This window comes from Acomys russatus, chromosome 28 (genome assembly GCF_903995435.1).
Source record: "Acomys russatus chromosome 28, mAcoRus1.1, whole genome shotgun sequence".
In the NCBI taxonomy this organism is placed as follows: Eukaryota; Metazoa; Chordata; class Mammalia; order Rodentia; family Muridae; genus Acomys; species Acomys russatus.
In genome coordinates, this window is record NC_067164.1 from 5,299,442 (window position 1) to 5,315,788 (window position 16,347).

A 16,347-nucleotide genomic window follows, 5' to 3' on the forward strand; every position below is an offset into this window, starting at 1 on the left:
GCTGGGTGGGCAAGAGACGGTCGTCAGTGCTCAGCCCACGCCCGGAGCCATTCATTCCTTTCATAAATCTACTTCACACAGGTCAAGTGTCATTTGTGCAACACTAAAAAACACGCAGCAAGAACATTTCATCAATCGGATCCAACTTCTGGCCTAAGGAGCTGGATCTCAGCCGCGGGCACAAAGCCATAAATTTGCACTTGCGCAGCTCAAACCCCGCGTGTTTTTTTTTTTGGGGGGGGGGGCGCCTTTTGCGCAGGCGCACACTGCACACCCCGCCCCCTCGTCCAGACGCTGAGGATTCTGGGAACGCCGGAGACGGAAATTAGTGTTTCTCGGTCTCTGTGTGTGCCGCTGCGGGACTCATCTCTAGCTTTGTGATTTCGACTTAAGAGCTTCAGAAACCTTTGGCCAAGATGTATGACGCCGACGAGGGTAGGTGACCACGTAAGACACGCCTCGCGCTGTCCGCTTAGGCGGGAAGGCGGGGGACGTGCCGGGATGAAGGATCTGCGCCAAAAATACCCCATCCCGTCCGTGGCGCGCACTCAGCAGCCCCGTCCTTTCACGCTGGGCCGGGAACGTAGTTGCATTTGGGAGCAGTGCAGGCACAGGGAACCCAGGGCTCACGGTCTCGGGTCAGCGTCACTGCTCCCTCCATGGCCTCGCGTTAAATCTGGTATCACCTTCCAGAACAGACATAGCGGTGCAAGCGCTTATTCACGTTGATTGACTTCCTTGATCATTCCAGTCGGCTTATTGAATAGCTCGGTATTATTATGTTTTAAAAAATAGTATAAGGGATTGAACCCAGGGCCAGCACACACCCTACGTCTGAGTTATATTCCTAGTGTCAGGTAGCTCAATTTTTGACCAAGTCCTTGTGCTTGGTATTGCACCCTGGAAGTATTAGGGACACAGAATGGGTCCTGGGTTGACGTTGACACACTGTCTTTCAGTTTAAGTACATTTTAGCCTTAAAAGGTGGCCTTCAAGTGGTCTCTTCCCATGAGACGACACAGTTCTAGGGTGGAATGTATTCCATTTCACGAGGACAACATGTCTTTTTTTTTTTTCATATGCACACTTCTTAATCCTATTCATTTTATTTTTATTTTATTCATTTTATTTTAAAGCTCCCTCTTTGTGTTCAAAAATTATTTTATTCCAGCTCCCAACTTTGTGGCCGTCCTACATATTCCCCCCCCCCCTTTTCTCGTGGAGACGACAGAAGCAAAAGCTTCAACTTTTAAAATTGTTTAAACGTGTCAGCCCCATTCATAGTTCATTAAAATCTGTTAGAATTGTTATATTCTCTTTTAAGTTATTCTTGAAGGAAATTTGGAAGCTTTTAAACCTTTATTACGTTTATTTTGTGTGTATGTGTGTGAGACATGGTGTCTCTGTGTAGCCTTGGCTGCCCTGGACTCTTCTTTGTAGACCAGACTGGCTTTTAACTCACAGCGATCTGCCTGCCTCTGCCTCCTCGCTAAAAGATTTACTTATGCATATATACTTGTATGCCAGAAGAAGGCATCAGATCACATAGATGGCTATGAGCCCCTATGTGGTTGCTGAGAATTGAACTCAGGACCTCTGGAAGAGTGAACAGCGCTCTTAATCGTGAGCCATCTCTCCAGCCCCGCTCCTGGAGTTTGAACTCAAGTCCTCAGGCTAAATATTTCTATGGAGCATTTTTCACCCTTCAGATACTTTTTAATGGGAACATGATGCTCAAATAAAACTTTCATATTGGACTGGAGGTGTAGCCCAGTGCTAGTATTGCTTAGCATGGGTAAGGCCCTGCTGTCAATCCTAGACACTGAGGGACAAAGTTCATACTATTTGGAAAGTTGTACAGGCCATAGTAGGAATGATTGACTCTTTTCCAAAGTATCTGAGTCAAGGGGGCTGGAGAGATGGCTCAGCCATTAAGAGCACTTGTTCCTCTTGCAGAACACCTAGGTTTGTTTCCCAGAATCTATAGGGTGGCTTACATAAATCCAGGAGATCCAATAGGTACATATGTGGTGCAGAAACATGCATGTAGGCATAAAATTTGTATACATAAATTGAAAATACATCTTAGGAAAGTCTGAGTCAGCTGGTAAGTGTTGCCAGGAGTGTGCTAGAGGACCCTAGGAGGAGCCACCTGGGATTTCTGACCGGAACACCTGTAAGTGGCTCTTCATGGTTTGGGCTTAGCAATGAGCTTTGGGAGAGTATTAGGGATTTTTAGTGACAGTTCCAGGCACTTTCTGTACTTTCTTTGGAAAACATAGTCAGTACAGGACAGGACAGGCATGTTGGCACAGGAGGCAGAGGCAGGAGGATCTCTGTAAGTTTAAGGCCAGTCCTTTCTACATGGTGAGTTCCAGACCAGCTACGCTACATAGTGAGACCCTATCTCAAAAGAGAAAAGTGTGCACACACACATATGTATATATAAATATGTGAAATGTTGCTGTAATAGACCACCCCAGGCGCTGCTCAGTTATTGAAACAACTTTTTCTCTTTTAATCCTTGCCTCATCTCTGAGCCCTTACTGTCAGAGGACCTTGCTCCTGCTTAGCCCTTAGTACGTGGGTTTTCTAGAGCAGAGAAATGACAAATTTCACAACTTAACTGAAACTTTGTTGTACAAACTCTGGACATAGGAACAATATTGATGTGACAGACACAAGACATTGAGACTGAGGAAAGGGGGGGGGTGAAATGCTTGCCTTTTGCTTAGCGGATGGCTAGTCTTACTTCGTGGAGGTCGGGCGTGAACTAGCGCGTTCCGTCGCCAGTGAGCACGGCACGTTGCCTTTGCGCCAGTGAGCACAGCACGTTGATTTTGCAGATATGCAGTACGACGAAGACGATGATGAGATCACTCCAGACCTGTGGCAGGAGGCATGCTGGATCGTCATCAGGTAACGGCAGACCAAAGTGCGCAGGCGCCAGCAGACACTTTTAAGCTGCGAGCCATGTCTGGCAGCTCCGCCCTCTCTCTGCTTGTTTATGTACTTAGCGTATGTTAACTGCTTACAGGGGGTGCTCTGTTTAATCCAGACAGCGCTGTATGCAACTCTGGATCCTGTGGAACTTGCTGGAGACTGGGCTGGTTTTGCATTGCAGCTCTCATGCCTTGCGCCTTCCAAGTGCTGGGGTTGTAGGAATACATCACCATGTTGGGCTGTATTTATTTATTTAAAATATTTCCACCTTAGAGAAAAACTAAAGAATTCATTTATGTACTTCATTGGTGCCCCTAAATATTGACCTTCTACTTCTTTGATTGGTTGTTTTTTGTTTTTGAGACAGGGTTTCTCTTTGTAGCCCTGGCTGTTCTGGGACTCATTTTGTAGATAAGCTTGGCCTTGAACTCACAGAAAGATACCTGCTTTTGCTTCCTGAGTGCTGGGATTAAAGGCATGTGCCACCACACCTCGCCTACATTTTTAGCCCCCTGTCTTTGTGCATTTCCCCCTAGCAACATTGGAGCATAGTAAGGATGTACTCTTTTTACAAAGTCACAATATAGGAATTAATACTGATAAAATAATCTATTTAACCTACAAACTCTACTTACATTTTGCTGACTCACTTATTTTTATAGAAGAACAAAACCTTTTCTTTTCTCATTCTGGATGTAGGACTATTTACTGGAATTTATTTTGGTGAACTAGTTTTTGTTTTTCTTTTGTGAAATAGTTTTTTGAGACACGGTCTCATTGTGTAACTCAACCTGACGTGGAACCTGCCAGTCCTTCTGTCTCAATTCTTGAGTGTTGTACATTTTGTTGTTCTTTGTTTTTAGTTTTTTTCCTTGCGCAGGGGCCATGCTAATCTTCTCTGTATCGTTCCAATTTTAGTATATATGCTGCCGAAGCGAGCACAGTTTTTAGTTTTTTTAATTTAACTTTTTTGTTTATATGCCTGAGTGAGTTTATGTGCACCTTGTGTGCAGGTGCCCATGGAGGCCAGAAGAGGGCGCCATATTTTCTGGAACTGGAGTTACAGAAGATTGTGAGCCACCATGTCTGTGCTGGGAATTGAACTCGGCTCCTGGAAGAACTGCCTGCTCTTTAGCAGGGAGCTTTCTCTCTAGCACCAGGAATGTGAACTCTTGATTGCCAAACTATCTCTTAGCCTCATGCATTTTATTTCATGGCTTGTTTTTTCTGTTTCCTTCAATCTGAAACTATTTCTCAGCATGTCTTTTTTTTTTTTTTTTTTTTTTTAAATTTAGTTTTATTTTATGTGTGCTGGTGTTTTGCTTGCATGTATATCTGTGTTAGGGTGTCAGATCTTGGAGTTACAGACATTTGTGAGCTGCCATGTGGGTGCTAGGAATTGAACCTGAGTTCTCTGGAAGAGCAGTCAGTGCTGTTAACTGCTGAGCCAGCTCTCCAGCCCTGTCTTGTCTTTTTTAAAATAAGACTGTAAGTCAGTTACTTTGTACAATACTTGGGGCTTGTCTGGCTTTCCTTGTATTGTGCTTGGATGCGTCCTTTGGCAGAAGTGTAGCACACTGTATTAGGAGGTCTACTAACTGCATTAGTGGTGATGCTAATCTAATCCCATGTTTTAAAATTATTCGTAAATGAGTAAAGTCACATATCAAAGTTGCATTTCAGTCCAAATTCCTACCCATTTCTAAGCGTAATTGAGCTGACGTGAAACATAAGAAGAACATTCAAAGCAAATAAGTGATAGAGTAAGTGTTACGTCATGATCACCACCTGATGGCACATTGCATGTAGTAACGGGCAGTGGGAAGTGCTTTAGTTTGAATGAAGTTTGTTTACAAATCAAAGCTGCCTTATAGTTCTTATGTTGTACTTGATATATATTTTTATTTTTCTGATTTTTCAAGACAGGGTTCTCTGTGTAGCCTTGGCTGTCCTGGACTCACTTTGAAGACCAGACTGGCCTCGAACTCACAGCAATCCACCTGCCTCTGCCTTTCGAGTGCTGGGATTAAAGGCGTGTGTCACCACACCCGGCGTACTTTATTTTACACACCTCCTTTCCCTCCCAAACATAATGTCTATTAAGAAAATATTCCTGGTCTTATGCACTGATTAACACATATTGGTTGGCATTTCATGAGTGTTGAATTGGATTAAATCAGTGGTTCTCAGTCTTTGTAATGCTGCAACCCTTTAATACAGTTTCTCATGTTGTGGTGACCCCCAACCATAAAATTATTTTTGTTGCTATTCATAGTTGTAATTTTGCTAGTTATGAATCATAATGTAAACATTTTTAGAGATAGAAGCTTGCCAAAAGGGTCATAATACACAGGTTAAGAACTGCTGGATTAAATGAAAATGAAGAAATATGCTAAAAAACCAAATTGAATTATAACTGATTATGAACTTACTTTTTCCTAGTTCTTACTTTGATGAAAAAGGCTTGGTCAGACAACAGCTGGATTCCTTTGATGAGTTTATTCAGATGTCTGTTCAAAGAATTGTGGAAGATGCACCACCGATTGACCTGCAGGCTGAAGCTCAGCACGCTAGCGGGGAAGTTGAGGAACCGGTGAGACGGCTGTTTAACAGGGGAAGGAGCGTCTGGGCCTGCGGCTCAGTCCTCCTCTCAGTAGCTTCTGCAGTGCCCGGCCAGCACTTTCATGTAGCTCTGGCTTTATTTTGGGTAATGGATATGTACATTTTTCGAGTGGCGTAAATCCTTAATCTTCACTCAGATAGCATTAGGGATTAGGATGGACTGTAGGCCTTGTGTTCACTAGGTAAAGACCCTACCCGCTAAGCTCTTACCTCATTCCTTTTTTAGTTTGTATTCATTGTTCAGGCTGGCCTTGGACTCTGTCCCTCCTGCCTGAGTCTTCCTAATAGCTGAGATTTACATGTATCCCCCCTCCCCCCGTAAGTGCTTAGTAGGTGGAAAGAGAGCACTCAGTGGGTACAGGAGACGTAGACTAGACTGAGAATAGTTACGTTGCTTCAGATGATCCCGCTGTTTTCTTCTGTAGTCTAAGAATCATAAGAGAAAAACTGTTTGAAGGACATTTTCTCATTTTATGTATTAAATTTAGGACAAAGTGTCTCTATAACTAAGCCTGGTCTTGCACTCACAATCCTCTTGACTGAGCCTTCTTGAGTGGTGGAATAACAGATGTGCCATCATGCCCAGACTCTTGATTTTTATTTATTGCATGGAATACATGATTGCAGTGAGAGACCAAAAAGGGAAATTAGGCATAATCTTTTACTTAATTTTTAATTCATACACATGCATTCTTGTAAAATGCTAAAAATAATATATACAGGAAATTAATACAGTGGCAGTTTTCTTTAACCAGCTAGTTTCCCAGTGATACACGGAGAGACTATGATTCATTATTAAGCTGTAGTCACTATGCTGGGCAGGCTCTGAGCTATTCTAATTCTACCACCCTTAGGACCCACAGAAAAGCTCATCACTTGCCAACTGATGACTCCTGGGTGGCTCTGCTCCACCAGTCTGTGCTCCTGGTGCACTTGCCTGGGCCTGGTGCTCCCAGTGTAACCTGCTCTCCTTCCTTTCCCTCTTCTCTCTCCTCCTTACCCCTTGTGGTCCCTGGAAAAGCCAAGCCCAGGAACTGAGCCCTGCCTACCACTCTTCTGCCCAGTCACAGGCTTCAGCAACTTTATTAACCAATTAACTTTGAGTTAGTAGAGCAAAGTTTATACAACAAAAACATGTGTATTTCTCAGCACCCAGATCTTAGAGGCCAGTAATTAGCATTAGAATACATAGTACCAGACTCATCTTCAACACATGCACTTTTTAAATTACTTATATCATAGCAGAGGTATAATTTTACAGTTTTTTAAAATAAGTGTTTCAAAGAAGTCCAAAATAATGACTGACTCTTCCCAGTTACAGAGTCGTTAAAAGGCAGCGGCCGGAGCGTTTTGGGCTCTTCAGGACAGGGGCCCTGTAAAGCAATGTGAAGTAGGGTAGTTCAGAAAAGAGCTAGAGAAAGGAAGGTTATTGTATCTAGCCAGGCAAGTCCTTTCTCTAGATGGTATCCTGAGGGCTTGTTTATTACTCTTATTCTAGTTGGAGCTGCTGCACAGAATTTTGCCTTATAAAGCAAAAGTAAGCTGGGTAGGGGTGCACACGCCTGTAATCCCAGCACTTGGGAGGCAGAGGCAGGTGGATCTCTGAGTTCAAGGCCAGCTTAGTCTACAGAGTGAGTCCAGGACAGCCAGGGCTACACAGAGAAACCCTGTCTTGAAAAACAAAACAAAAAACAAAACAAAAAACAAAACAAAAAACAAAACAAAACAAAACATAATGAAAAAACAAAAACAAACTCCCAAAAAACCCCAACTCCCCAGATATAGCATGGTTATGGAAACAAGGCCTGGAGGGTCACTGTCCCTCGGTCAGTGGCGTTCCCACTGTCTCTGCCTTTACTCTAGCTTGGGACAGGCAAGGACAGTAGTATTCTTACATAAATGCTTAGTCTGCCGCTGAGATTTGATAATAGAGAGAAATTCTGTTTCTTTAAAGATAGTTCTCACAGATTGCTTTATTAGGCAGCTTTCTTTGTATTTTCTGGGAATCATAGATGGGCTTCATGTAGGCTGGGCAGGTGTTGTACCATTGAGCTAGGTCCTGCCCCAGGTAAGTGTCTCACTGAAACCTTTGCCCTAGTTATCAGGCTGAGCCGTAGTCAGTCAGTCCTTTATAGAAGGATTTGGGTTTTAAAAGTATATTTAATTGATGAGTTAGGTTTGAGTTTGTCTCCACCGCCCTGGACACTTTGTACTTTCCATCTTCACCAATGGGGGTGTGCATGAAAGTGTGTGGATCATTAATGAGGATTGGGTTTGGTTTCTAATCTCTCTCTGCGCTTGCACGCTGCTATCATGGTGCACATAAATGTCCTGGCTGATGTTTTCAAGAACATTGACAGTGCTGAGAAGAAAGGCAAGTGTGCCAGGTCCTTATCAGGCCATGTAATGTGATACAGAGTCTAGTTTCTTTTATATTTTCTCTTTTCTTTCTTGCTTTTTCTTGAGACAGGGCTTTTCTGTGTAACCCTGACTGTCCTGGAACTTATTCTATAAACCAGGTTGGCTTTGAACTCAGAGATCCTCCTGACTTGGCATGTTCCACCACTGGCGGACCATAGTCCAGTTTCTATCTGTCATGATGAAATATGATTACATTGGTGAATTTGAAATCACTGATGATTTCAGACCTGGAAAATCATTCTGCACCTCACAGTCAGGAAAAAGATTTGAGCAGTGCTAAGAATAAAGTCAGCAGAATAATTTGCTCCTGTCCTGTCAGTTTGGTGTCATTGTACTGACAACCTCAGCTGGCATCATGGTCCCTGAGTGGTCAGGGGAATTCAGTTTTTTTGTTTTGTTTTTGTTTTTTTTGAGACAGGGTTTCTCTGTGTAACAGAGCCCTGGATGTCCTGGATTCTCTTTGTAGACCAGGCTGTTTTCGAACTTATAGAGATCCACCTGCCTCTGCCTCCCACGTGTTGGGATTAAAGGTGTGCACCACCAATGCCGGGCTGGGAATTCAGCTTTGATGTTTTGTTTTGTTTTTGATTTTTGAGATAGGGTTTCTCTGTGTACCAGTCCTGGCTGTCCTGGAACTCACTCTGTAGACTAGGCTGGCCTAAAACTCAGAGATCTGCCTGACCTGCCACCTTGAGTGCTGGGATTAAAGATGTGCACCAATGTCTGACATAAAAACTAATAATAATAACAGTAATAATAGACAAACCACATCACTGTAATGTGGATTTTAACTTTAGAGAGTCTTCATGTCAGTAAAATTGAGTACTTTTTGTTAGGTTGCAGAGTTGCTTCTACTTAAAATGCTAATGTCAATGAAAATGGAGTTGTTGCTACTATTTATTTTATTTTGGGTTTTTTGAGACAGGATTCTCTGTGCAGCCTTGGCTGTCCTGGAACTCACCCTGTAGACTAGGCTGGCTTTGAACTCAAAAAGATAAACCTGGCTCCTGAGTGCTTGGATTAAAGGCATGTGCCATCCTACCCAGCCGAGTCATTATGACTTTTAATGTATATTTTAAGACAGGGTTTTGCTGTGTAGCTAAGTCTAGTTTCAAACTCGGGATTCTCTCACCTTGGCCTTCTGAGTGCTGGAATAATAGACATACAGTAAGAATCTGGCTTTCAAAACTTCTATGGGAGCTGGGTGTGGTGTTGCACGCCTGTAATCCCAGCCCTCAGGAGGCAGCAGCAGGTGGATAGCTGTGAGTTTAAGGCTAGCCTGGTCTACAAAGTGAGTCTAGGACAGCCAAGGCTAACATAGAGAAGAAACTGTCTCGAAAACAAAAAACTTTTATGGGAAAAGTATTCTTTTCATGCTTTTTGTTTAATTCCAGCCAAGATATTTACTGAAATTTGAACAAATTTACCTCTCCAAACCTACTCATTGGGAAAGAGATGGAGCCCCTTCACCAATGATGCCGAATGAAGCCAGGCTAAGAAATCTCACGTAAGATAACACCTTTTTCTTTGTTAGCACCTGATAGTAAATAAAATTAGGAAACTTAATTAAAATAACTTGAGTTATTTCAGCAAATAACTACGGCAGTTCTGACCCACTTTGATTTTGAAGGTACTCGGCCCCGCTTTATGTTGACATAACGAAGACCGTCATTAAGGAAGGTGAAGAGCAGCTGCAGACTCAGCACCAGAAGACCTTCATCGGGAAGATTCCAATCATGCTGCGCTCCACCTACTGCCTGCTGAACGGCCTCACAGACCGCGACCTGTGTGAGCTCAACGAGTGTCCTTTGGATCCCGGGGGCTATTTTATTATTAACGGATCAGAAAAGGTACGGTGCTATTTAAACACACTCAAAGAGAGCGTTAATGAAAAGAAAAGATGGACACTCTGGCCGGAGACGGCTCAGGGGATAAGAGCACATGCTCCTGCCTCCGCAGAGGGGATAAGAGCACATGCTCCTGCCTCCTCAGAGGGTCAGACTTTGCTTCTCAGCATCTTCACCTGCAGCAGCAGCGTCACCTGTAACTTCACTTCCAGGGCATTGATACCCTCTTCTGACCTCCATGGGGACTTCACACACACGCGCACACACACACACACACGGATGCACACATGCTCACTCTCACACACAAATAAAAAAGAAAAATACACATTCCTACAGATAACCTGAGAGTGATACTTGAATTATTTAAGTTGTGACAGCTAAACTTTCATGAACTAAAGCTTTATGAGGTTGTGCATAATGTGCATTAAAATTTTGCCAGTTGTTGAACCTTGTATATTTCTGTGAAGTGTGAGCCTGTATGACCAAATTGAATAACTGTGCAGGCTTTGTTCTTGCTGCTTCAGTGACTTTCTGGGTTTGTTTCTTGGCTGTAACTTTCTTACCGTCTTTATAGGTTCTGATAGCTCAAGAGAAAATGGCAACAAACACAGTGTATGTATTTGCCAAAAAGGATTCCAAGTACGCCTATACAGGAGAATGCCGGTCGTGCCTGGAGAATTCTTCCCGGCCCACCAGTACTATATGGGTCAGCATGCTGGCGAGAGGAGGACAGGTAGGATGTGGCTTGGGACGTGTGATGTTTGGGCTCCTTCCTTTGTGCTTTGTCTTGTTTACTTCTTTTTGTGTTGAGGATTGAGCCTACAGCCTTTCACTGAGCTGTTATAGCCCAGCTCTGTTTGATTTCTTTTAAGTTTTTTTTTTTTAAGTTGTTTTTGCCTTTTTTCAAGCCAGGGTTTTTCAGTGTAAGAGAGTCTAAGCTGTCCTGGAACTTACTCTGTAGACCAGGCTGGTCTCAAACTCAGAGATCTGCCCATCTCTGCCTCTCAAGTGCTGGGATTACAGTGTCCTGGCCTTGTTTTATAATTTACCAGACTATTTAAGATTTTTTTTTTTTTTTAACCAGGATCTCATTACATAACTCTGTTGTTCAGCAGCTCAAAGAGGCCAGAAACATAGGATATCCTTGGAGCTGTAGTTACAGGTCATTATGAGCTGCCCAGTGTGGGTGCTGGGAATTGAACCTAGGTCTTCTTGTAGAACAGCCAACAGCCAGTGCTATTACCTGCTGAGTTACCTTTTCAGCCACTAAAACCAATTTAAAAATATTTATCCTGTATTTGTGCACGATGCTGGGGCAGGGGACATGTATCACAGCACTTAGCTGGAGGCCAGAGGACAACTTTGGAGCCAGTTTTTTTCTTTCACCTTTTTTTTTTACATTCTGATCACTGAACTCTAGTGTCCAGCTTAGTGTGGCAAATGTCTTCACCATGTGATCCATCTCGATGATGATACAAATAATTGACTGAGTGGATGTTACGAGTCCATGTAGAAGCACCCAGAGAGCAGTTGAGAGATGTCGGCTGGAGGTGTAGCTTAGCTCAAGGTGAAGAGTTGAGTGCAGTGTCTAAGCACCTGTTCCTGAGTAACTCCTGAGATGGAGTGAGCTTTCCGTGGAAGGTGTTTGAAGTGGGGGAGGGAGGTGACAGTGGAATCATGATTGAGAGTATGAGGTCAAGGAGGGAAACGAATTTGAAGCAGAGCAATATGGCTAAAACTGAGAAACCATCACTGCTCGCATGGCCTAGTGACTTCTTGTGGGTTTGTATGTGTATGTGGTTCAAGAGGAAGATGTGAGAGAAGAGATGCTTGCGGGTGAGAGGCTGTTACTATAGAAACTGTCTAAATAGATGAGCTCTGATTTCACTTGCTTTGATTTCGTGCTTAGCTTCCCTGTGTTTGCCTTTCCATACTTCTTTTCTTTTTAACCTGACCTAGCTTGAAAAAGGAAGGGTCAGTCCTGGTAGTCCAGGAACTCACAGAGATCTGTCTCTGGGGGCCTGGGATTAAAGACATTTGTGCAGTGACTGGCACCCTATAATCTATTTCCTTTTAAGGTTTATTTTTATTTTATGTACACAGGTGTTTTGCCTGTTGCGTATGTGTGTGCACTATGTGCATTCTTAGTATTCACAGAGATCAGAGGAGGGCATTGGACATTAGAACTGAGGTTACAGACAGTTGTGAGCTGCCAGGTGGATGCTGGGAACTGAACTTGGGTCATTTGCAGGAGCAGCAAGTGCCCTTAAGTTGAGCCATTTCTCTAAGTGCCACTCACAATCTTACTTTGTATTCCCCTCTTACTGTAGACAGAGATGGCATGGTAACAGTCCTTTTTGTATTCTTTGGCAGCCAAAAGTCATTTCCACATGTTATATTTGGTAATTCTTGGAGAATCTCGGCAAGCCGATAGAAGAGAATGGACATTCTCGGAGACTTAAATGAGCAGGCTGTCCATAAGTCAGTAACCCTGCTGGGTGTGCTGATGCACATCTTTAATCTCAGCACTCCAGGGACAGAGGCGGCCAGGTCACTCTGAGTTGTAGGCCAGCCAGGCCACATTGTAAGGTCCTGTGTCAAATTAAAAAAGAAGAACTTAGTAAGCCTGTTTCAGTGGTTGTTTGGTTTGGTTTGGTTTGGTTTTTTGAGACAGGGTTTCTCTGTGTAGCCTTGACTATCTTAGACTCACTTTGTAGACCAGGCTGGCTGACATCACAGTGATCCTCCTGCCTCTGCCTCCTGAGTTCTGGGATCACAGGTGTGCGCCACTGTGCCTGGGTTGTGTCAATGGTTTTAAAAGAAGCTGTAGGACAGTAGAGACACGTGCTTCTTTTGAAATATACAGCGTACATGGAAAGTGGGCGGTCTGATGCTTCTGTGTCCCTCTGAGCTCTCGTGTATTCACGCCCTGATACCACTCTTTCTTTTCTAGGGTGCAAAGAAGAGTGCTATTGGCCAGCGCATCGTGGCAACGTTACCATACATCAAGCAAGAAGTTCCCATCATAATTGTGTTCAGAGCATTGGGCTTTGTGTCAGATAGAGATATTTTAGAACACATCATCTATGACTTTGAGGATCCAGAGATGATGGAAATGGTAATGAGGAAGCAAAAGCGTGTTTCCTGTTATAAGACGCTTAGAGATGCTGGTTGTTGCTACCGTAAAGCAGCGGAAGTGCTCTTCAGAGCAGTTTACCTGTCACGTGCCTCAGCTCAGCCCAGGTCTCTCCCTGACAGTTCTCTGTAAAGAGACATGAAAAGTGGAAGCAAGCCGGGCGTGGTGGCGCACACCTTTAATCCCAGCACTCGGGAGGCAGAGGCAGGCGGATCGCTGTGAGTTCGAGGCCAGACTGGTCTACAAAGTGAGTCCAGGATGGCCAAGGCTACACAGAGGAAACCCTGTCTCGAAAAACCAAAAAAAAAAAAAAGAAAAGTGGAAGCAGCTGGGGTTCAGTGACAGCAGTGGGAAGAAGCAGCAGTGAGGAAAACCCTGTACGTGTGCAGTCTGCTGCAGTTCAGTGAAAATGGAAATTGAGTAGTTGATAGCTTTTTTTTTAAACTTTACTTGAAAGATTTTCTAGCTTTCAGGAAAATTGTAAGAATAGTACTAGAACTTTCTGTTGTCTTTACTCAGATTCAATTGGGTTTGTCGCATTTTCTCTGTCTTATTTTTTTCTGGACCACTTGGGAATAAGTTGTGGATGTCATGTTTCTTTAGTGCAGTGTTTATTTTCTAGGAAGCAGAACAGTCACTGATATAATCTTAGTATAATTATCAGTGGCGCACGCCTGCAATCCCAGCCCTCGGGAGGCAGAGGCAGGCGGATCGCTGTGAGTTCGAGGCCAGCCTGGTCTACAAAGTGAGTCCAGGACAGCCAAGGCTACACAGAGAAACCCTGTCTCGAAAATTTTCTCTGGCAAGATGGCTCAGCAGATAGGAGCCCTTACTACACAAGCCTGAGCACCTCAGCTCAGCACCCAGATCATATGTAAAGTCCCTCACCTCCACAGCAGGCTGTGGTGCACAAGCATCACTCATGCCAATAATAGCGACTTTACGGCAGCAAGATGGCTCAGTGAGAAAAGGTGCCTGCCACCAAACCTGTCTCAGTGACGTGAAAGGCCTGACTTCTTGACTTGCTTTAAGTATGTTGGTTTCTGAGGATTATTGTTTGTTCTTTTAGTTCTTATGAAGTGTAGACTGATTTTTTTACAGGCCTATGAGTCCAGCATTCATTCTACATTTTTAATATTTTGAAAGTACATTTTAGTTGTTGATTCCTTCTTGAAATCCTATTAACCATAACCAAATAGTTTTGTAATAATAGTAGTACCAGTTTTCCTTTAAAAATTATTACTTGACCCACCATATATTGCGGGATTTTTATTGTTGTTTGAGGCAGGTCTCACTTTTTCTCCCTGGTGGTCCTAGATCTCACTGTGTATACCAGGCTGGCAGTCTTCTGACTCTGTCGAGTGCTGGGATTGCAGGCTTGTGCCACCATACCTGACCTTGACTGCATTATGTGGCCTTTTCCTGACCTTTGGTACCATGATTAGAATGTGGATGTTTAGAATTGTGGACGAATGAGAGAAAACACTTAGGTCACACTCTAGAAAAGCATCCATATGTGTGATAAGATACATGATTGGAGAGTAATTACACACACCGAGCTCCTTATTGTTACCACTATTTATTATGCCCACTATTGTGTATAATTGGAAATTGAGAATTTTAAAATTGGAGTAGAACTCAGGAAAAAAAATTTTTGGGGGGGTTGGGTGCTGGGGGTTAAACCTCAGTCCACATGTGGTAGGCAAGCTCTCAGACACTGAGTTAGAGCCTGAGGAAGAGTTATTTTCCCTAACCCTTTCCTAGATGGGGAAACTATTGACCTGATTGCTCAGAGGCCGTAGATGACGGCAGGAATGGAACGTGGGTCTCTATCATTGCAGTTGTAAAACAGTCTGCTTTTCAGGGTAGCGAGTGATTTCACTGATAGGTTAAGTGTTTCTTTCTACAAACACTGAAAAGAAAAACATCTGTAGCCCAGTAAATTTTAGTTGCATCATGAAACTTCTCTAAATGTATTTGAGATACCCAAAAGAAATGTCTTATTTTTGGCATTTTGTTTTGTTTTGTTTTGTTTTTCCGAGACAGGGTCTCTCTGTGTTAGCCTTGGCCATCCCGGACTCGCTTTGTAGACCAGGCTGGCCTTGAATTTACAGAGCTCTGCCTGCCTCTGCCTCCCGAGTGCTGGGATTAAAGGTGTGCACCACCACGCCCAGCTTTTGGCTTTTGTTTTAAAGCACCAGTCGTTAAAACATAAAATATATACTACTTTAAAAATAGAGGAATTACTTGTATTTTTCGAGAAAGTGAAATCACTCATACTGGGTGGATTTAACAGATCTCTCCATCTCCGAGGAGCCTTCCATGTTGGGGGATGTTGAGATTCCTTGATTTTCTAAAAATAGGTCAGATTTACTTTCCATGTTAATAAAATTAGTTTAGGTAAAAATATAACTCTGAAAAAACTTACTGTAGACTGTTTGCTAGGTTAAGCCCTCTCTTGATGAGGCGTTTGTCATCCAAGAGCAGAATGTTGCCTTAAACTTCATCGGTTCAAGAGGGGCAAAGCCTGGTGTTACTAAGGAGAAAAGAATTAAGTATGCAAAAGAAGTCTTACAGAAAGAAATGCTCCCTCATGTTGGTGTCAGTGATTTCTGTGAGACCAAAAAGGCCTATTTCTTAGGGTAAGTTAAATTTTACTGTCTGACGGTCTTTGCTAAATGTTACTATTGAGGTAAAGTTTTTTCTTTAAAGCTAAGAATGTTACAAGTTGTGTTTTGATTATTTCTTTTCTAGGTATATGGTTCATAGGTTACTTCTAGCAGCTTTGGGTAGAAGAGAACTAGACGACAGAGATCACTATGGAAACAAAAGATTGGATCTCGCTGGGCCTCTGCTTGCGTTCTTATTTAGAGGGTAAGGAATTGCATACTGAGTTGTAGGGAGGACTCACTACTTCCTTTATAGATGGGTCTTCCTTAGTGCCCAGGGTGTCCCCCATGGTCAGTGTACACTCGGTGGTCAGCGTGCACACGGTGGTCGTCAGCGTGCACACGGCGGTCAGCGTGCACACGGCTGTCAGCGTGCACACGGTGGTCAGCGTGCACATGGCGGTCAGCGTGCACACGATGGTCAGTGTACACATGCATTCACGCTCACGTCCTCATGCTTTCGTAGCAGGACTTCAGTGACTGACCCATTTCCTCAGTCCCTAGGTTAGTTTATCATATCCTTTTTTAGTCATTGCCTCACTAAAGATTTTTTCCTGTAAGCACATTATCTTAATTGTTCTGTCTACTATATGTGTATGCAGGATATATAGACCTAAAAAGAGTCATAGTAGCTTACACTGCCATGGCCTTTCTTGGCGGGTATTGTCTTTCTTGAAAATGCATGTTTTTGTAGAGTTTTCCATCTTTA

The 16,347-nt window shown here is 43.3% G+C and overlaps 1 protein-coding gene and 1 non-coding gene across 2 annotated transcripts in view; one reads left to right on the forward strand and one right to left on the reverse strand.

Moving 5' to 3' along the window:
• The first annotated feature begins 416 nt into the window (after positions 1-416).
• Positions 417-16,347, forward strand: part of Polr2b (RNA polymerase II subunit B) — a 38,155-nt gene continuing 22,224 nt past the window's right edge. The window contains exons 1-9 of the mRNA XM_051170146.1: positions 417-435; positions 2,847-2,919; positions 5,386-5,536; positions 9,381-9,493; positions 9,617-9,836; positions 10,408-10,566; positions 12,787-12,951; positions 15,415-15,611; positions 15,724-15,843. Coding sequence (XP_051026103.1) covers positions 417-435; positions 2,847-2,919; positions 5,386-5,536; positions 9,381-9,493; positions 9,617-9,836; positions 10,408-10,566; positions 12,787-12,951; positions 15,415-15,611; positions 15,724-15,843 — 1,217 coding nt within the window. The remainder of the gene's footprint in view (positions 436-2,846; positions 2,920-5,385; positions 5,537-9,380; positions 9,494-9,616; positions 9,837-10,407; positions 10,567-12,786; positions 12,952-15,414; positions 15,612-15,723; positions 15,844-16,347) is intronic.
• On the reverse strand, positions 3,778-3,885 carry LOC127211098 (U6 spliceosomal RNA). Its single transcript, XR_007833381.1, has one exon. It is a non-coding gene; the product is annotated as a U6 spliceosomal RNA (small nuclear RNA).